This window comes from Squalius cephalus, assembly GCF_949319135.1.
Source record: "Squalius cephalus genome assembly, contig: scaffold_67, whole genome shotgun sequence".
In the NCBI taxonomy this organism is placed as follows: Eukaryota; Metazoa; Chordata; class Actinopteri; order Cypriniformes; family Leuciscidae; genus Squalius; species Squalius cephalus.
The window spans coordinates 126503-148912 of NW_027645789.1; the positions used below are offsets into that span (position 1 = coordinate 126503).

General features: G+C 40.6%; 1 protein-coding gene across 1 annotated transcript; it reads right to left on the reverse strand.

The window, feature by feature from the left end:
• Positions 1–5862: 5862 nt before the first annotated feature.
• Positions 5863–7995, reverse strand: LOC307154250 (uncharacterized protein; the record flags this gene model as incomplete). Its single annotated transcript, XM_079899022.1, has 5 exons — positions 7965–7995; positions 6787–6828; positions 6395–6436; positions 6072–6301; positions 5863–5874 (listed from the first exon to the last, which is right to left on the reverse strand). Exons 1-5 carry the CDS (start codon positions 7969–7971, stop codon positions 5863–5865), a joined length of 333 nt encoding a protein of 110 aa, XP_079755148.1. The 5' UTR covers positions 7972–7995.
• Between the last annotated feature and the right edge of the window lie 14415 nt (positions 7996–22410).

The following is a 22410-nucleotide window of genomic DNA, read 5'->3' on the forward strand; positions in this document are numbered from 1 at the left end:
ATCATCATCATTCAGAGTCGGGGGTATTCCTTCCACAAATTTAATATCATACAATTTATGCAATTCGTCGTAAAGCGGTTGCCAACAATCATACAGAAAAACAATGTTTTCAATTTTTTTAGATATCAAACTCAAACCATTTTCCAACAAAAGTTTTACAAAATAAGACTTTCCAGAATTGGAGGGTCCACTTAATACACAACTAAATGGATGTTGAAGCCTAAAATCAAAATCAGAAGCATCCCGTGACCCTCTATGTGACATTGGATCAGTAGCCATAAGGGAGAGTGGTGAAATCGGGCAAAAGTCTACGTTTATTGTACACCACCTTAAACTTTTTAACAACTGATTTGTTGTGCAATGTGAGAGTCTTTTTATTTCTCACAATGTTTTCAGTATGAGCCATGATGCATTGCGTGTCATCGTTCTTCGTCACATAGCTGTCAACCAGACCAATCAGACTGTCTAAGCGTATAGCTTTGGAATTTTTAGCATTCAACGTTATACCCTTAGCTTTCATACACACTTTGTCTTTGGCAGTCCGATAACCGTAAGATTTAGGACCGCTAGAGCAAAACTCTGTGATGTGATCCCCATCGTCTATTTCATTCGTTAGTTCCCCCAAATGATCCCCCAACGGGGGATCCCAGTCGCCCTCCCTAGACACGAAAATAACGCTATCGGTATCGGAGTAAAGCAATCTGTCGCCAAGTTTGTCCATCAGGTTGTACAGCTCCAACCGCGCATGTGCCGTTGTAAACGCCCCCACAAACACATTGATATCTTTAGTACTACGAACACTCCCTTTGGGCTCGCGATACTGAACAAGAGCTACATCTTCTGAGACGAATGTGAAACAAGACAATGATTCGGTTTTGCCAAAAACAATTTTGGTAAATTCTTCAGGTTTGTTTACCATAATGGTTATTGGTAGGTCTTCCCTCGTAGAGAACCTCCCCCAAAGGCTATTAAGCAATAATTTGTTAATGGCCCTCTGCGCGGGGTTGTACTCAATCTTTTCGGGGTCGAGATGTATCCCCTCTTTTTCAAAATACTCGCGAATGTATGCATTTTTGTCGGCATCCGTGACGACGTTCGACGGATACCCCGATGCTTGCTGTTTTAAACGTAAAAACGTTTTCACATAGTCACAAAACAACGTATCTGACTGCTGTGGAAAATGCCACACTTCGTCTATCTTGGCAACCACATACCCCTTCTCGATTGCTTTTAAAAGTTCAATACTAACCCAACACCCTGACAGGGCCCTCTCTTCGTCCGTATGACTACAGACCGTTAACTGGTTTTGGTCGTGCGCGCAGGTCCTGCATAACGGGAACATTAGTTTTCCGCCGCATCTGTAAGGGAGAACAGGGAGTAGTAATTTACGCGGAGGGTAGACAGTCGCTTTGATAAGACCATAATAATTTTCAATCGGTTCGAAATCTTTGAAAATGATTTGTGGATGTTCGATAGGATAGCTCTTCCTAGCCTGACAGAAGGGATATAAGCTGGTAAAATCGACGTAACTTATTTTCTCACCAACCGCTGCTTTGTGATAGAGTTTATAAGCATTAGTATGCCCACCAAACAGTGCTTCTCGTGGTTTCAGCCGCTCGGGTTTTGAATAAGTGGTCATGAATTCTATCACAGAGGGGTCGGTCTTTTTCATTCTATTCCATTCGCACTCCCAAAGAACCTCAATTTTCATGCCATAGGCATTCTGTAGAATTTCAACCTTATCGGCAAATCGCGTTCTGAGAACACCGTAGGGGACTCCCGACAAGGGGTGTGTCTCATAGGCGTTAAACATGCATTCGTGTCCATGGTGCATGCAACCGTTAAATTCTAAGCCGTGTTGTACGCCGGCCTCCTCGTAGTACCCGTCTAAAAAGTAGCGCCCGACCGAGACTTCGCCTCGGTTAACTGCGTGACAAATGTCTACGTTTCGAGTCTTTTTCACATACTCGAGCCATTCGATCGAGACGTTTGAGTAGGTCTTACTCTGTCGAACATATGCATTGTTATGGGTCAGTGCTAACGTACCGCTGTTCAAATAATGCGTTTTGAAGACACCCATGCAGCAACTAGCTAGCGTCGTGAACCCAAAAGGGTCGAGTTCGGTACATTTTATGAACGCCTCGCGGTATTTCATGCATGCTTCACGTAATAAGACTACGTCATTTACCCCATACTCATACAACTCTTTCCCGAAGTTAAACTCCTTACCCACCGTTGTGCTATACCATGAATCAAACTTTAGTTGGTCTTTATCAGACATGTTGTCACGATTGTAGTACTTTTTGTCGGGGTAGGGGCCTATATAGGCTGCATTTTCTACCCTGTTGAAAAGATGGGGAAAGTAACCTTTTTCAGTTGTGGTCAAGTTTAGCGCAGCTGGCATCTTAGACAGAGCCATGGGGATGAATGCATAAGAGTCTATATAACGCTGTTTAAAAACATCATCGTACATGAAAATTAATTTACACCCTTGCATAATGATGTCTACCTTAAGCCCTGCTTTGCAAAAATACTCAAGAATGAGAAATGAGTCGAATCTTGATGCGTAATGGGCTATGAAACAGAAGCCAGCGTATCGGGGTTGTCTGAATCGATCGAATAGCGCAGCAATGCATTCGGTGCCTCCCGCAACAAATTTCTCCCCTTTAAAGGTGATTGCGCATACGAAGTTTGCTACGTGTCGTCCATTTTCATAACGAGTTTCAAAATCGTAGAAAATATACTTCTCGGTAGGCTCCTTGGGGGGTAGGGGAGTTATAAAACACTTGTGTAAACCCATATCATGAAGATCGACGCCGCAATAGATACATCGGACTGCCGCACATTTGTGACGTTCTCCTTTGGAATATCCTATGACGTCGTATCGTCTGTTACATAATTTGCAATATTTAACCACATCGCATGACGGTCTGACACGCCCCAGAGGGATTTTTTTATGCATGTCGTAACAGTAGCTCGATTTACAAAAACGCAGACAATCGGTACAATGCACAGTTCTTTTAGGTACTTTGTAACATTCGGCGTCGTGGCATACATTACAGACGTGTGCGCATTGATGATGTCTTTGATTTTCATAACCGCCATAACAGTATTCGCATACATAGGATGTACCTATGAACGCTGTAAGATTGGTTATCATGTAGTAATGTGCGTCGTGCAAATAGAGACATATCGTTTTCGGGTGAGGATCATTGTGATTTTTGTACGTTTCTAACACGCCACCTGCAGTTCTGTAAAAAACAACGATTTTAATGTCAAGTAGTCTTTCAAACGCCTCTAAGTCACCGAGTCCTATCTCGCGGTCGATTGCGAAACCGGCGTTTTGGTTGATGACGGTCGCCCGTCTTTCTAGCATGTTCTCTGGTAATTGGGGATCAAGAAAACGCACCAAGCAAATAGATAGGCATAATTTATTTGAAATATTGTTGGGGCAAAATAAACTCATCTTTTTTTTTTTGATCACCTGATTCAACGCCAAATCCGTAAGTTTACGCCGCCCACCACCTCTCCTGTTCATAGCCACACTTGCTTCTATCTCGATAGTTTCGTCAGATAAAATCTGTTCGTCGCTCTGTAAAATTTTCTCGAATTGTTCGAGAAGTTCATTAACATCGTAATTATTTCTGTCCGTTAAAACGACGTTGACTGGGTATTGCATACTAGGGGCCGTCAATGCCAAATTGATGACAGTAGAATCACCACCAAGATCTCTAGAATACGATACAATTTCGCTAAGAGCGTCATGTAGGAAGATGTTATACGCAGCCAAATCTGTAGAGTTAATATCCCTCAGATTCATACTTCTACGCAATTCGATACTATTGAAACGGGGTCGAGGTAAAATACGATAACCGTTTACAACCCCACCTTCACGAATCAGTGATTCAATGGCGGACCTACTTAACGTTGTTGTGCCCGAAGGGGTACGAGTGTTGCTAGTCGTCGACCTATCAGTGCTACTACAAGACGATGTCATATCAGGACCAACATTACCTGTACTGGCAGGGGCGTTGCTACCCGTCGTGGGCTCAGTGGCAGAATTACCTGGGGGGATAACATTGATAGACGATGGGTGATCAATTTCGACATTACCTGCTGGGGGTAATGCATCGCTAGATGCTGCTTCATGTTCGTTTAATGCATAACCATCTTGTACAATTTGTATATCACATTCATTTAATAGTTCTTGTAGCCGATCACATAGATTAATATTGGGGAATTTCTCAATAGCTATTTCTATTTGCTCTAAATTACAAGACTGTGACGTCGGCTCTACATTAAAAGATGTTGGAACAAATTCCGAATACATATTTATCATTTGTTGTAACCCGTCACACAAATCAGGGGTACCATCAATTTGTATATCAAACATTCGCTGTAGAGTATCTGAAAGATTTTGGTCTGGAAGACAGCATTGTGCATTGGCGGCTGGTTTGTTTTTGCCAATGTCCATTTTAATTTTTATTTTGAACAAACCACTATTGACCTGAAATTATGAAATATCAAAAACCCTGAGCATTCAGTGTAATGAAAATGACAATTCAATTAGAAACACAATGTAAAAAATAAAAAAATAAAAAAATAATAACAATACAAGTAAGGGGATGCTACTACATTCACGTAGAATAATACAGAATACAAATCTAATAGCACACATTAAAATGAATACAAAATATCATACACGGCTGTTCCCTCTCATCTTCTACGTACCGCACTGCTTATAACTCCGAGAAGATTGACAATTAAACGCCGTTCCCTAAGCTGATCGTTTAATATGAAAAGCACTCGTTCATTGTTCTCATCCCCCACTGCTTGCAATCTGTGGATAGAATTTTCGAGGCTCTGATACCGTTCGTATAAAATAGTCTGTAATTCACGAATCTTTATGTCCTGAGCATCCATACGGTCGTGAATCGCGGTGAACCCTTCCTCTATTTTACGGCATAACGATGTGTAGTATACCTCTGACTGCTCACGGTACTCTGTGTGTAGCACTACAGTTCTATGACGAATCTCTTCGCCCTGTGCAATAAGTCTGTTAATGAGAACATGTGTCAGAGCACTATTGCAACAAGGTTGATCATTCCGCACAGTCGTGGGGCGATGCACTTCTTCTCCTTCTTCTTCTTCTTCTTCTACTTCAGCAGACGTCAGGTCGTGAAAAGGATACGGCGATTGTCTGGCTCTCACAACATCTTCGTCGTAAGCATCATTTGACCACGAGACTTGATCCCATCGATCCTGCTGTGTTTCGGTCCACGCCGTCAAATCATCTGTACTGTCTACTTGCTCATCTGTAAAGATTGAGAGATGACAAAACACAAATTAAATACTATTGTAGAAAGTATATCATGGCTATGATTAGAATATCATAGCAGATCTCATTAGCAAATTAAATGAAGCATATTAATAATAATAAATGTAGTATTTACCATAATTTTGATTGGTCTTGGGTGCTACGATTTGCGTAGAGTATGACACATTTCGACGTTTTCTGGGCGGGGCGCTAAAACTCGGTCCTGGTTGATTGTCTGAGTCCGTCGTAAGATCAATCAGATCTGCACATCTCATAAGCTGATCGTCAGAACACAACGACGCGTTGGAAAAAGGTGTACCGGCTCTAGCAGGGGTTTGTGTTTCAGCGTTTTCTTGCGACAAATCGATACATTCTGACAGTATAGGCATCTGCAACAAACCTGTGAAAAGACAAAAGGCGGTAGTATATTTAACAACTGTCAAAACAAATATATTCTTACGGTCTATATCATGATAGTACGCTCTTACCTGTTGTTGAGATGTCGAGGACATTCGGAGTGTCAGCTAAATCAGTAGTACTGTCTACTACTTGCACATCTGTGAAAAATGAGAGATGATAAAACTCAAATTAAATACTAATACATAAAGTATATCACAGCAATGTATAATTGAAAGTATGATTAGAATAACAAACAGATCTCATAATCAAATTAAATGAAATATAATAATAAAATGTCAGATTTACCATTATTTTGTTCAGTCTCGGGTGCTACGATTCGCATGGAGTATGTTACATTTCGCCGTTTTCGAGATGGTTCACGAAAACTCGGGCCTGGCAGTTCTTTGGAGTCTGTCGTAAGATCAATCAGATCTACAACTCTTATAAGCCGATCATCAGAACTTGGTGAAACCGTAGAAAAAGGGGTATTGATTCTAGCGGGATGACTGGTAGCTGTGGGGTCTTCTTCAGGTTCTTTCTGTGTCAAATCCACAAAACAGTTAGGGGTGATCCACTGTAACAGATCTGTGAAAAGATGAAAAAAAAGTAGAAGAAATATTTGGCAAATGTCAAACACTAACGTTTCATATGACTAACAGAGAGATAGCGCGATTTTACCTGCGTTCGAGACGTCTACGATATTCTCTGGCGTGGCTGTCACTAAGACAAAATGGTAGATTTGTAAATTTAACTTTGCACAATTATTTAGATTGAGACTAGATTTAATTATAACACATTCCACACACTATAGCAAATCATAGTTTACATAAAATAAATGCAATGAAAATCATACAGTTAATCCTAAATTTATACAGAATGGAATTATAATAATAGCATCATAGCATTTCATAGAGATGTGCATAGAAAATGGACAAGATAAAATATATGATATTATAACGTTTATAAATGATGTACATAAATAAATGATAGTTATACATGAAAAAGTCAAATTAAATTGTATATTTATGCCAATATTTATATGTGTATAAGAATAGAAAATATATACTTACGGTTGTCGATGGATTGAAAAGCAAGCAGCTCAATGTTCGATTCTAGAGCATAAAAGACCTATTTAAATAAACATTTGCAAATTTTATATTCTATGAATATTGTACATTTGGACAGATAAAAAATAAACGACACGCCCGGAGCAGCAGCAACCCCTGCCTACATCCTTTCTCATAACCAAACATGTAAACTCATCGGTCGATTAACATAGCAATCATACTCACTCACTCTCACACGCACACACACACACACACACACACACACACACACACACACACACACACACACACACACATTTTGAAAACATATTGTGAAACACTACATAGCAAATAGGCTACCATAAAAACACATACGGTTACGCATGATATCGCGGTTCGAACATGGGGGATCTGAAAAGACTAACAAATCAAACACAAATGCCATCACACCAAAACATACTATGAAAGGAATACCACCGCAGTCCGGACCAAAAGTGCGTAGATCATAGCATGAAGACATTGCAATATTCGTAGTTCTTTTTAAAATCAGAGAACTCGTATTAACATACGCCGAATCAAACACAAAAAACTCATAACAAGGCCTACTCAAACGAAAGCCACCGCATGGGACAACAAACAATATAGCTTCATAAACTTTGATAGCCAAAATAGCAATTTGTTTAAAATATAAATATCAAAATTACGTAGTTATGAAAAGGCATTATAAACACATAATAACTGTAAACAAATATTAGACCTACTTTCAAATATAACTAACACGTAATAACTGCAAACAAATATTACTTTCAAATATAACAAACCATTATATGTTACATCGAAATCAAACACTTAAACTCTTAACAAAGTCAAGTCATACGAAGGCAAAGGGTAAAAAGCAACAGCACCCCGCCCCACAGCCATTTTTAGTAAGATTACCCAAAATAACCATTTGTGTAAAAATAAATATATATTAAAATTACATAGTAATGAAAATCATTTATAAACACATAATAAATTATCTGTACAACCATCTGAAAGACTAACGAACCATAATCTTAATCACAGATTTAAATTCCGAGTCTTCCAATAATAATAATGATTAAAACAACATCAGTCGTTTGAATCATAGCTCTACTATTTTTACAAATAAATTAATTACTGAGAAAAACCACAGCTTAAAGTATAAAAGAAATAGTCCTTACCTTCCATGTTTGAAGATTGCCTCGAGGATATGAAAAACGGCAGCGAATTTTAGTTTCGAATGAGGGACCGTGCGACGGCCGTCTTTTAAATACCTTTTAGGCCGCTGTGGACAGAGAGATGGGCGGAGTAGGGGCGGAGTCTGGTTTCGTTTTAATACATCGATAAAAATATATCATACTAGCCATAGATAAATAAAAGTTATAATGTATGTTTTATTTCATGCGTAAAATTTTATTATTTTTTTATTTTTTATCATTATTTTAAATCCAAACATTATGCACTTAGCATGTTGCAAACAATGGAATTCTTGTTTAGCGAGTAGCCTACTAACCGATCTGCGTATAAATGTATTTTAGTTTAAACTTTTAATAGCGTAGGGCTATATACAAATATTGGATTAGATTCTGATTATTTAACTGAAACATTTAAACCTATCATCAAATAAGTTCATAAAAAATTTTGACTATAATATGGATAAAAAATTATAAGCTAGGCTATTACAACATAACGAAATAATGGCTCTGATTGTTGAGCAATATATTGGATAGCGATCATTTATCTTTTATTTTTATCCAATGGTTAAATTTACTTCACTAGGCTACTATATTTGCGGATTTTCTTAAAATAAATAAAAACAGTCGCTCACTAAATAAACGTATTCTTAGAGTCACAACCCTAACATATTTATATATAAATACAATAGGCCTACCTGATTTTGAACACAAGAGGGCAGCATAGCACTATGAATGTCTTGATTTATTTATTTTTTGGACTAAACAACTATTCTGGCTGTTTTGAAAGTGACACACTTCCTGCTGCCAGTTGGTGGCGCTATAACTTTGACTCACAATAGTTACATCCATCTGATCGGCCTCTTACCACGAACACACTGCTGAAGTTTCATCAAGATCAGTTAATGTGTGCAGAAGTTATACCACTTCGTGTTTCTCTTTTCTCGCCATAAATTCGTGTCCCCGCCACGGCCAAACCATTGGAGATATCAAAAATCTGTCCTCAATTTAGCATCCTCAATGTCTTGACTTCATGCTGACCGAGTTTGGAGGCGATTGGATGAATTCTCTAGGAGGAGTACATCAAATTCCACAGCATGCGTTTTTCAAACAACCCATAATAGCCGACTTCCTGTTGGGCTGGCGTAAAACTTAAGATTGCGAAAGTTGTTCGGCCCGATGAGATCTATATGTGTACCGAGTTTCATATTAATTCATGCAAGCGTGTTTGATATATGGACCACGTTTTCAGACCCCGTTCAAGGGGGCGCTGTTGAGCCCCCCTGTCACGCCCGTTTCTGAAACTTTTCACATGTCTACTGGCTAATCATTGTCCGGGAAGATAAATCTCATCACATAGAGCCTCTTTCACCTAGCTATCATCATATAGAGACTGTGTCTGTTCCCCGAATTTGGAAATCCAAAAAAACGTTTAAACCCATCTAAGGTTAAAAATTTAATTGATGTTCAACAAATAAAAAACAGCTATAATACAGATGAGCAAATGCTAAAGCTTGGGTTGCTGAATATTCGATCGCTTACTTCAAAAGCACTCATTGTTAATGATATGATTTCAGATAATAACCTAGATGTGCTGTGTTTGACAGAAACCTGGCTAAAACCAAACGATTACATTACTTTAAATGAGTCCACCCCGCAAGATTACTGTTATAAACATGAGTCTCGTCTGAAACGCAAAGGGGGAGGAGTTGCTGTAATCTACAGTAATATTTTCAAAACCACTAAGAAATCAAGTTTTAAATATAATTCTTTTGAAGTGTTAGTACTTAATGTAAAAATATATAGTATAAATGATAAATCACGATTTGTGCTGGCTACTGTATACAGGCCACCAGGGCACCATAAAGATTTTATCAAAGAATTTGCAGACTTTCTATCAGAATTAATATTGACTGCAGATAAAGTACTAATTGTTGGTGATTTTAATATACACATCGATAATGAAAAAGATGCATTGGGATTGGCATTTAAAGACATTGTAAACTCAATTGGAGTTAGACAACACGTGTCAGGACCTACTCATCGTCGTAATCATACTCTAGATCTAATATTATCACATGGAATAGATGTTGATGCCGTTGAAATTCTGCAGCAGAGCGATGACATCTCAGATCATTATCTAGTCTCGTGTAAACTTCATTTAGCCAAGGCTGCAAAGCCAACTCCGTGTTTCAAATATGTTAGACCTATCACTTCTGCCACTAAAGATTGCTTTATTAATAATCTTCCTGATCAGTTTCATCATCTCAGCATCCCAGATAGCTTAGAAGAACTAGGTATTGCAACAGAAACTTTTAACTCTCTCTTTTCCAGCACTTTAGACACAGTTGCTCCGTTGCGCTTAAAGAAGATTAAAGAAAATAGTCCAACGCCGTGGTACAACGAGCACACTCAGGCCCTTAAGAGAGCAGCCAGAAAAATGGAGCGCAACTGGAAGAAAACAAAACTAGAGGTATTTCGCATTTCATGGAAGGAGAGCTCGATTGCATACAGAGAGGCTTTAAAAGCTGCTAGATCTGCTTATTTTTCAAACCTATTAGAAGAAAATAAACATAATCCTAGGTATTTATTTGAAACGGTGGCTAAACTAACGAAAAAGAAAGCTTCAAGCACCGAAGTTTCCAAGCAACACAGCAGTCATGACTTTATGAACTTCTTCACTTATAAGATTGATAATATCAGGGAGAAAATTATAACTATGCAACCGTCTACTACAGTATCGCATCAGGCAGTGCATTGTAGTCTCCCTGAGGAAAAATTTGATTCGTTCGTTGCTATAGAAGAGGAAGAATTTACTAAACTCGTTAAATCATCTAAATCTACAACATGTATGTTAGACCCTATACCGACTAAGCTACTGAAAGAAATACTTCCAGAGGTCATAGATCCTCTTCTTAATATTATTAATTCATCTTTGTCTCTAGGATACGTACCAAAAACCTTTAAGCTGGCTATGATTAAACCGCTTGTTAAAAAAACGCAACTTGATCCTACAGAATTAGTCAATTACAGGCCGATCTCAAATCTACCTTTTCTGTCAAAGATATTAGAAAAAGCAGTATCTTCACAACTGTGTTCCTTTCTTGAAAGAAATGATATCTGCAAGGATTTTCAGTCAGGATTTAGACCGTACCATTGTACTGAGACGGCTCTCGTTAGAGTCACAAATGATTTGCTCTTATCATCGTGGTTGTGTCTCTCTATTAGTGTTACTCGATCTTAGTGCTGCATTTGATACTATCGACCACAACATTCTTTTAAATAGACTCGAAAATTATGTTGGCATTAGTGGAATTGCACTAGCATGGTTTAAATCATACTTATCTGACCGTTATCAGTTTGTAGCAGTAAATGAAGAGATGTCTCATCGATCACAAGTTCAGTATGGCGTACCACAAGGCTCAGTACTAGGACCGCTGCTTTTCACTCTGTACATGCTACCATTAGGAGATATCATTAGGAAACATGGAATTAGCTTTCACTGTTATGCCGACGATACTCAGCTCTATATTTCTTCAAAACCTAACGAAACTTACCAATTCACAAAATTAACGGAATGCATAGCGGATATAAAAAATTGGATGACTCGTAATTTCCTACTTCTAAATTCTGAAAAAACAGAGTTTCTAATTATTGGACAAAAAACTTCCTCACGTAATAACCTAGAATACTGTCTAACACTTGATGGCTGCTCTGTTAAGTCTTCGTCGCCGGTTAGGAACCTGGGTGTGCTCTTTGATACCAATCTTTCATTTGAAAGTCACGTGTCTAGTATCTGTAAAACTGCATTTTTCCATCTTAAAAATATATCTAAATTACGCCATATGCTCTCATTGACAAATGCGGAACAATTAGTTCATGCGTTCATGACCTCAAGGCTAGATTATTGTAATGCTCTACTGGGTGGTTGCCCTGCACGCTTAATAAACAAACTACAGCTAGTTCAAAACGCAGCAGCTCGAGTTCTCACTAGAACCAGGAAGTATGACCATATTAGCCCGGTTCTGTCAAAACTGCACTGGCTCCCTATTAAACATCGCATAAATTTTACAATATTGCTGATCACGTACAAAGCACTAAATGGTTTAGCTCCGCAGTACTTGAGCGAGCTCTTAACGCATTATAGTCCTTCACGTCTATTGCGATCTCAAAATTCCGGCCAGTTGATAATACCTAGAATATCAAAATCGACTGCTGGCGGTAGATCCTTCTCCTATTTAGCACCAAAACTTTGGAACAGCCTTCCTACCATTGTCCGGGAAGCAGACACACTCTGTCAGTTCAAAGCTAGACTAAAAACACATCTCTTTGACCTAGCTTTCACATAATACATTATAGACTTTAGATTCAATATTAGGCTGCATGGATTAGGTCAGCTGGAACCGGGAACACTTCCCATAAATCCTGATGTACTCGTTACATCATAAGAAGAATGGCATCTACGCTAATTTTAGTGTCTTTGTTTATCCCGCAGCCTGCCCGATCCAGGCTGTATCCAGATCTGATGAAGGACCTTCGCCTGGACCCGATGACAACGCAGTGCTGAATTGCCAACTAGTCTCTCCCTATGGAGGATCCCTTTACCACTCTACAGATAAAGCGTTGTCGGGAAACTCAATTCGCGTATCTACCCCAAATTGATAAAATAAAATAAAATTCTGTATCAAAAATTATAAGGAAACACCAGTACTTTGTTTAGGCTTGGTTTGTAGGGAATTACAAACCTGCGTACATATATGATGCTTCTTATGATGTAACAACATTTGACACTGTTGATCATAACATACTTCTTGACAGGCTGGAAAACTGGGTGGGGCTTTCTGGGATAGTCCTAAAATGGTTCAGGTCATACTTAGATGGGAGAGGTTATTATGTGAGTATAGGTGACCATAAGTCTGAGTGGACATCCATGACATGCGGAGTCCCTCAAGGCTCAATTCTTGCACCACTCCTGTTCAACCTGTATATGCTCCCAATGAGCCAAATAATGAGAAAGAACCAAATTGCTTACCACAGCTATGCAGACGACACACAGCTCTACTTAGCCCTATCGCCTAACGATTACAGCCCCATTGACTCCCTGTGCCAATGCATTGATGAAGTCAACAGTTGGATGTGTCAAAACTTTCTTCAGTTAAACAAAGACAAAACCGAAGTCATTGCGTTTGGAAACAAAGATGAAGTTCTCAAGGTGAACGCATACCTTCACTCTAGGGGTCAAACAACTAAAAATCAAGTAAGGAATCTCGGTGTGTCCCTAGAGTCAGACCTTAGTTTCAGTAGTCATGTCAAAGCAATAACTAAATCAGCATACTATCATCTGAAAAATATTGCAAGAATTAGATGCTTTGTTTCCAGACAAGACTTAGAGAAACTTGTGCATGCTTTCATCACCAGCAGGGTGGATTATTGTAATGGACTCCTCACTGGCCTTCCCAAAAAGACCATAAGACAGTTGCAGCTCATACAGAACGCTGCCGCCAGGATTCTGAGCAGAACCAGAAAACATGAACACATCACACCAGTCCTCAGGTCTTTACACTGGCTCCCAGTTAAATTTAGGATTGATTTTAAAGTATTATTACTGGTATATAAATCATTCAATGGCCTAGGACCTCAATACATTGCAGATATGCTCACTGAATATAAACCCAACAGATCACTCAGATCACTAGGATCATATCAGCTAGAAATACCAAGGGTTCACTCTAAGCATGGCGAGTCCGCTTTTAGCTATTATGCCAGCCGCAGCTGGAACCAGCTTCCAGAGGAGATCAGATGTGCTCCTACTGTAGTCACATTCAAATCCAGACTCAAAACACTTCTGTTTAGCTGTGCATTTACTGAATGAGCACTGTGCCAATGTTCGTCCGACTGTTTGTACTGTATTTTATTTTATTTTTCTAAACTGTTTTAATTATTCTTATTTCTTTTATTATTTTAATTTTTTCTATGTAAAGCACTTTGAATTGCCATTGTGTATGAAATGTGCTATATAAATAAACTTGCCTTGCCTTGCCTTGCCTTGCCATATATTCAAACGCACATAACTATAGAACCAATTCTTAATGCGCATGTGAACGCCATCAGCATTTCTCACAGGTTCGCGTTTAAAGTCTATGTAGAGAGAATTGGGTCGTCTTAGCCCCTAATTTAATAACAAATGATTGTTGCGACGGAAGTGAATCAATCATAACTAACCTTAGCTGGAAAATAACTTTACTAAAGAACCGCTATAAAGCCAAAACAATCTCTGTTACCATAAATTATACGTTTATCTCTGTAAAGCTGTTTTGAAACAATCTACATTGTTAAAAGCGCTATATAAATGAAGATGACTTGACTTGACTTGGCTAATAAGTGTGATGTGTCTGTCGAGTTTCATCCAATTTCAAGCATGCTAAGAGTCTCAAAAGCATCCGAAAAGAATATTAAAGTTTGATGCGTTGCCACGGCAACAGTATCTAAGATATCAATAATCCTGCCACAGGTCTACATCTGCCGTGTGTCTACATTATACACAAAGTTTGAAGCAAATCGGATAAAAATAAGAGGGTGATTTCAAAGCATTTTGAAAGTGACAAACTTCCTGCTGCCAGTTGGTGGCGCTATAACTTTGACTTTGAATAGTCACATCAATGTGATCGGCCTCTTACAACGAACACACTGCGGAAGTTTCATCAAGATCAGTTAATGTATGCAGAAGTTATAACACACTTCCTGTCCCATTATTCGCCATAAATTCGTTTCCTCATCACGGCCAAACCGTTCGAGATATCAAAAATCCGTTCGCAAGAATTCATCCTCAGTGTCACACTGAGTTTGGTGGCGATCGGATGAATTCCCTAGGAGGAGTATTTCACATTCCATTGTATGCGTTTTCCAAACAACGTATAATAACCGACTTCCTGTTGGGCTTTTGTAAAACTTAGAGCACGAAAGTTGTTCGGCCCGATGAGATCTATATGTGTACTGAGTTCCCTTTCGAAAACTACAATCGATGCTGCACTGCTCAGCGCATTGGGAACGTCTTTAGTCGTGACCAGCTGTGAATATTGTGTGTAACACATCGATAGAATTGACCCGGAGGTAATATAGCCTCGGTCGATGACGTCATCGGTGCGCACCCGCAACACGAGGCTATAAATAGATGAGCCACAGGTGCATCGTCAGGTCTTTTGTCTTCAGACCATTTCTGTGCATGTGTGAACGTCAAAACTCTCTCTCTACCTTTTATCTGCTACAGATCTTTGCTAGGAGTTAGTTTATTCAGGCAGTGTGCAGAAAATTTCTCATTTCTCAAGCCTTTTTCTCTCTCGTACATCAAAGAGTTTAAAAAAAGAGGAGAAATGAGCCAACAAAACAATAGTGTTGTGTTCTTCCATGCTCCCATCCCATGTCAGAACTGGATACACACACTTACTGCTTTGTTTGTTTGGGGAAAGAACATGCTGCCCTTGCATTTGAGCATGGTGATTGCGAGCACTGTGGAATGTTCACAGTTAAAGTGCTTCGCGTTCGCTTTGCTTATTTCAAAGGGGGTAGCGCCCATAATTGTGGGGCTCGCGTGCGATCTGGCTGAGAAGCGAGAGACGGTGCTTCCCTATCGCTCGCTCTCTCTCCAGATCGCGATGTCCTTTTGCCTGACTACCGAAGCGTGCCTCGGCGCTTCTTCGGCTCGGGCAGAGAACATTAAGAGTTAAACATTAAACATTAAGAGTTTGCTGCCTCCGAGCGTTTCTCCCGTGATGATAAAAGGAGATCGCTCGTGGCGATCGCTCGTGCAGTGGCCAGATTGATCTGATCACAACAAAAAGAGTCCCTTAAAACACAGTCTATAAATAAATAAAGATTGTAAATATTTATGTCTTGTGTCCTCGACATCGAGCCATTCTACTATCGCAGGTGCGAGGGCACGCGATTATATGATATTGCCTCAGTTTGGAGAGACGCTCGCGGGCTATCTCTCCCCTGGGATCACATTATCAGATGCATTTTCAGCGGTTAGGCTGGTACTGCGTTGTACACCATGTCCGTGTTAAAGGCATACCAGGTTGATCTTATCAAAGATTTAAACACAGCCTATCATCCAGACCGTGTTTGCTTGTCTGATTGGGATGTGTTTATTGCTGAGGAACTGATATTTATATTTATATATACAATATTTATTTATATATTATATATAATGTATGTATTATATATAATATTATATTGTCTGGCTGTTCTCTGGCCACATTTAATTCTGAGGAATTAAAGCTGCCTCCGAACACATCTCTCGTTATGTTAAAACGTTTGAGAGGTTCTCGAGGTGGTGACTTGTGTGATGGTCGGATTACAGCTAGACTGCCCTCCTTGAGGATCTCCATGACGTTAACTCGGTCATGGGAAAACCTTATTCTTCGTGCATCTTTGTGCCCTTGACGTATTAAGACTATCATGGGTGCGGGGGTGTGTGGTTATACGATGATGGGCCAGTCTGAAGAGACATTTTCTTCTCTTCTTTTTGCTCATCATCATTTTAGGAGGGTTCAAAAGCAGAGTGTAACGAGTTGCGCTCCCCCTCGTGAAAACTGGGGACCGGCTCGTTGTACTCAGCAGCTGCATAATAGACCTAAGACAAAATCCTGAGGGTTGTTTTGTCCCAGGTCTGTGGGGGTGTGCCCCTACGGGACGAGACATGTAAATCAAACAGCTCCTACCTGACACCCTCACGGAACCACTGTACTTCCTCGCCACCACTGGTGATTCGGGGAGCAGCGGTTTCCAGCGAAATGTTAGATGTTCTGTTGCTTTTCTGCTGTCATCCAGGACTCGGAACATCTAACATCCCCTCAAAAGGAAGTGTTAAGTTGATACCACTCTCAGAGAGTCTGTTAAATACAGTACAAATAGGATGGAATCCAATTTATTAATCGTCCTCCGCGTTTCAACGGCGTGGTATTCACTTCCGTGAGACCGGAACTGGTGCATGTAATGTCACAAGAGCTACAATCTCTGCTGAACAAAGAGGCAATAGAACATGTTCCTCTTTCAGAGAGAGAGTCAGGCTATTACAGCAGATACTTCCTGGTCCCCAAAAAGGATGGGGGGTTGCGTCCAATCTTCGATCTTTGAGGCTTAAACCGTACAGTTAAAGCACTCAAGTTCAAGATGTTAACGGTAAAGACGATCGTGTCGTAAATTCAACATCACGTTTGGTTCGTCATGATCGATCTGAGGGACGTATATTTTCAAATAGAATATTGCCACAACACAGGAGGTTCCCAAGTTTGCTTTTGGGGGCAAAGCTTACCAATATTGGGTCCTTCCATTCGACCTAGCCATGTTATCTCTAGGGGGCTGAGGTCAATGCCAAGGGTATACTCTCTCCCACCCTGAGGGTAACATGTTTGGGGTTAAATGGGATTCTGTCACCATCGGGCATAATTGTCTCCCGCTCGTGTCAGGACCAATTAACACCCTAAGCAACATCTAGCTAGGTCAGGACATTACATAGGTCTCATGGCAGCTGCGTCCACAATGATTCCTCTGGGCCTTTTGCGCATGAGACCATGTCAGTTGTGGCTCAAAACGGGGGATTTCAACTACAATCCCCAAGGGCAAATAAAGGCAAGAACACTCGCTGAGTGCTTCGTGTCCTTTCTAAAATCCATGTTTATGGTGAGTCATGCGCTGAATGCTTTGTGCACTTTCTAAAATCCATGTTTATGGTAAGGGTTACGCGCTGCGGCTTCGTTCCCTTTCTATGTGGTTCAGACCCCGGTTCCTTGCTTTGGGTCCCACTTTAGGTGCGTCTTGCTGTCGCAGAATGCTAACAGCAGACGTCTCCCTGATGGGCTGGGGAGCGGTCTTAAGTGGTCGTCCAGCTCAAGGGGAATGGGAGGGTCATCAGCTCAATTGGCACATCAACTGCCTCAAGCTGATGACTGTATTTCTGGCCCTGAAATACTTTCTCCCTCAGTTGAGAGACAGTCATGTCCTAGTGCAGCACAGCGGCAGTCTCTTACATAAATTACCAGGGAGGTTTGTGCTCACGCAATCTGAACAGAATAGCGAGGCAGATCTTTCTCTGGGCCCAGGAAAAGTTCCTGTCACTCAGGGCAGTGTACATTTCAGGGCACCTGAATGTGGGAGCGGATTTACTGTCCAGACAGAAACTACCGATAGGGGAATGGAAACTCCACCCAGAAGTAGTCAAACAGGTTTGGATACGAAGCGGAGGTGGACCTCTTCGCCTCTTATTAGAAAGCGCAATGTTCCCTCTACTTATCTCTGAATCACCCAGCCCCTGGGTCTGGATGCGATGGCGCACACATGGCCTAGAATGTGCATGTATGCGTTTTCCTCCAGTTTCTCTGCTCCCAGGAGTTCTAGCTAGAGTTTTGTTCTCCGAGATAATATCTCTCCTCAACCGCTCGCCTTGGACGATTCCGGAGAGGAGGGACCTTCTGTCTCAGATGGAGGGCACGATATTCCATCCCAGGCCCAACCTCTGGAACCTTCATGTTTGGCCCCTGATGGGTACCAACTGAGGGACACTGGGCTTTTCGCCTGTTGTTGTTGAGACCATTCTCAGTGCTAGTGCTTCCTTCACTAGAAAGAGTCATGTCAACAAATGGAGTGTCTTTGAAAGGTGGTGTGTCATAATGCAGATCCGGTCAACTGCCAGATTGCTTCAGTTCTGGAATTCCTGCAGGAAATATTATCATCAGGCACATGCCCCGCCACTCTCAAGGTTTATGTGGCCGCTCTTTTGGCTTGCCATACCTTGGTTGACGGGGTGCCACTTGGGAGACATCCTCTGTTCGTTCATTTCATTCATGACGACTGAGGCCTCTCATAAAACCAAGATCCTATCATGGGACTTAGCTTTAGTCCTAGAGGGTCTGGTTGAGACTCCTTTTGAACCTCTAGAATCAGCGTCTGACAAACTTCTGACTCTAAGATGGTTTTTCTTATGGCAATAACTTCTTTGAAAGAATTGGGGATATGCAGGCTTTGTCGATTTCGCCACCCTGCTTAGACTTTGCCCCAGGAATGGTGAAAGTGATTTTGCATCCTCATCCTGATTACCTGCCTAAGGTTCCATTTTCGGCTGTACATCCGGTCATTCTAGAAGCCTTCTGTCCTCCACCGTTCACAACGCCGAAGCAGGAGAAATCTCATAGACTGTGTCCAGTCCGTGCTCTTCAGGCTTACATCCACCACACTAGCCAGTGGCGTAAGTCAGAGCAACTCTTCGTCTGTTATGGTGGTAGTAACAGAGGAGCAGCTGCCACCAAGCAGACCATGTCTCATTGGGTCAGGGATGCTATTGCTCTTGCTTGAGGCGCGCGGTCAAGCTTCGCCTAAAGGTCTTAGGGCTCACTCCACCAGGGGGGTCGCCTCTTCTAGTGCTTTGGCAAGAGGTGCCCCCCTACAACAGGTTTGTGATGCGGCAGGTTGGTCCTCTCCGCACACATTCATAAGATTTTATAGTTTGGATGTTCATGCCACTTCGGGCTCTCATGTCCTTGAGTCGACATCACAAGCTAATGTCTAGGCCTTCTTGCGTTCTTGTGAAACACACCTGCACAACCGTGGGGGTCCAGACATGTTCAAGCACGGCGGCGTGGGTATTCTCGTTCCCAATGCGCTGAGCAGCGCAGCATCAATTGTAGCTTTCGAAAGGGAACGATCTCGGTTACTTGACTGTAACCTTGTTCCCTGAGAAAGCGGAACGAGATGCTGCGCTACTTTGCCGTGCTGAAGATGTCCCAGGACTGCTCTTCAGACAAAATATCCTGACGATGCACCTGTGGCTCATCTATTTATAGCCTCGTGTTGCGGGTGCGCGCCGATGACGTCATCGACCGAGGCTATATTACCTCCGGGTCAATTCTATCGACGTGTTACACACAATATTCACAGCTGGTCACGACTAAAGACGTTCCCAATGCGCTGAGCAGCGCAGCATCTCGTTCCGCTTTCTCAGGGAACAAGGTTACAGTCAAGTAACCGAGATCGTTTCATATTATTACATGCAAGCGTGTTTGATATATGGACCAAGTTTTCAGACCCCATTCCAGGGGGCGCTGTCGAACCCCCCTGCCACGCCCGGGTACCAGCTTCAGTCCGGCCCTGATGGCCGCAGGTTCTGATGTGTGTGTAAAATTTCAAGAGTTTTTGAGCATGTTAAGGGCCCCAAAAGTGGCAAAAAGGCAAAAAAAAAAAAAATAATGAAGAAAAAAAAAAAAATCCTTACGAAAACAATAGGGCCTTCACCCTTTCAGGGCTTGGGCCCTAATAAATATAGCTGCGAGCAGCGGTTGCGGGCCCAAGCCGGTGGCACCGCCACCCTGGTGCCTTTAGTTACACTAAAGCCACTGGGGTGGCGGTGTCACCGGCTTGGGCCCGCAATCGCTGCTCGCAGCTATATATATATATATATAAATATATATATATATATATATATTAATTTTGAAATTAATCTAGATTAATCTAGATTAAAATGGCTCATTTGAATTCTGCCCAAGGCATTCAGAATATGTGTGCTACCCAAATATAAAAGTAAGTCTTTGAGAACGGGTTTCTCAAGCCAGGTGGCGCATTAGACCAGGGGCTCATCTCCTGTTTCCAAAATGCATCACAAACTGCTTGAGAAAGCTGTTCTACTCATAGACTGTAAAAGGTTACTACTGTACTGTTACCGTCCGTAGGCAACATTAGGTAGGCCTATGTTATTATCAACTACTATAGGCTATCAATTAGGGTTGGGCGATATGGCCTAAAATCCATATTGTGATATACATTGCAGCCTCTTGCGATAACGATATTATAATAAAACCATTTCAGAACAGGTTACACAGACCCTGCTAAACAACTGCTAAATGTATTTTTTTTTTTTTTTTTTTTTTTTTTGAAAGGGTGTATGTCGTTTTGAGAACATATATTGTGCAAAACTGTAAGTATACAACATAATTTTGCAGATAAATAAAATTTAAGTACACTAGCTGCAGAGACTTAAGTAGGTCTAATGTTTATTATGGCTTGGAGCTTATGAAACTCCAAATTTAAAATTAGAATATTGTCTAACTGATGTCTTTTCAGTTAAAAAGAAACACAACAACGATTCTTAAAATCGGGCGCAGACAGAGATTATGTGCTACACCACTCACTAAGATATATTGGGAATAATACGCTCGCGCTGGTATTCAGTGATATGTTTCGTTTTGAATTTGAGGTGGTAGAACGGATTAGTCGTGTGTTAACTTACCGAACTGTTACACCACACAGTCTACGTCGGACGGCTTAAATCCGAACCAAGTCCAAATAATGGATGTTGCACCGATCTTTTACACCAGCTTTCACTTTCAGCCGTGTTTACTTAAGATGACGACGAATATGATGCGTTGCAGCCGGGTGTTCCTCGCGGCCGCGGGTAGATTGCGTCATCATAGCTTGTGTAGCTTGAGCCAGCTCCCAACCCAACTTGGAGAATAGATTAACGGCGAAATTTTTTTTATCGCGCGATTAGAGTCTCGCGTTAACGCCGATAACGGCCCACCACTAATATATATTTTTTTTTTTTTTTTTACATATATATATAATGTATATATATATATTTTTTATATATATATATATATATATATATATATATATAAATATATATATAGTGTGCGTCCATGGCGAGGAACGGGCAGAGAAGAGCAAACGTTTTTTAGTTCATTCCTACTTACATAGGAATTCATTGAAAACGCTCGCTCTGCACCATTATCCATGTCAGTGCGGACAAACATATTTTACTTTCGTTTTAAGGTTAGCAATTCAACATCGTTGATTAACCGATGGTAAAATATTCCTCACCGTCACATACCTAGTATATTTTTATATAGATACAACAGGCCTACCTGACTTTGAACACAAGAGGGCAGTATAGCACTATGAATGACATAATTTATTTATTTTTTGTACTAAAAAAACATTCTGGATTTTTTAAAACTTAAACAATTATTAAATTGAAAAAAAAAAGAATAAAAGGGGTTTAGTTCTGATATTTGTATAATTTTATATAGAAATAAATGGTGTATAATTTCATTTTTAGAAGATAGGAGGTTTTTAGTGTTTCCTTTTTTGACATTACTTTAATCCCTCGCCATAGCAAAACCGTTTGAGATTTTTATGATCCGTTCACAATTTAGCCTCTTTAATGTATTTTCATCATGTTGAAGTTTGGTGGGAATAAAATAAACCACTTAAGAGGAGTGGGTAAAAATTCAGAGGCCGATTTTGCAAATAAATCCACATTCAAACCAAAATGCCTGACTTCCTGTTGCTCGGAGCTAATGACTGTAAATTAGAAAGTTGTCCGGCTCGATGAGACCAATATACATACCGATTTTTGTAACTGTGGGTAAAACTAACCCCCCCACTT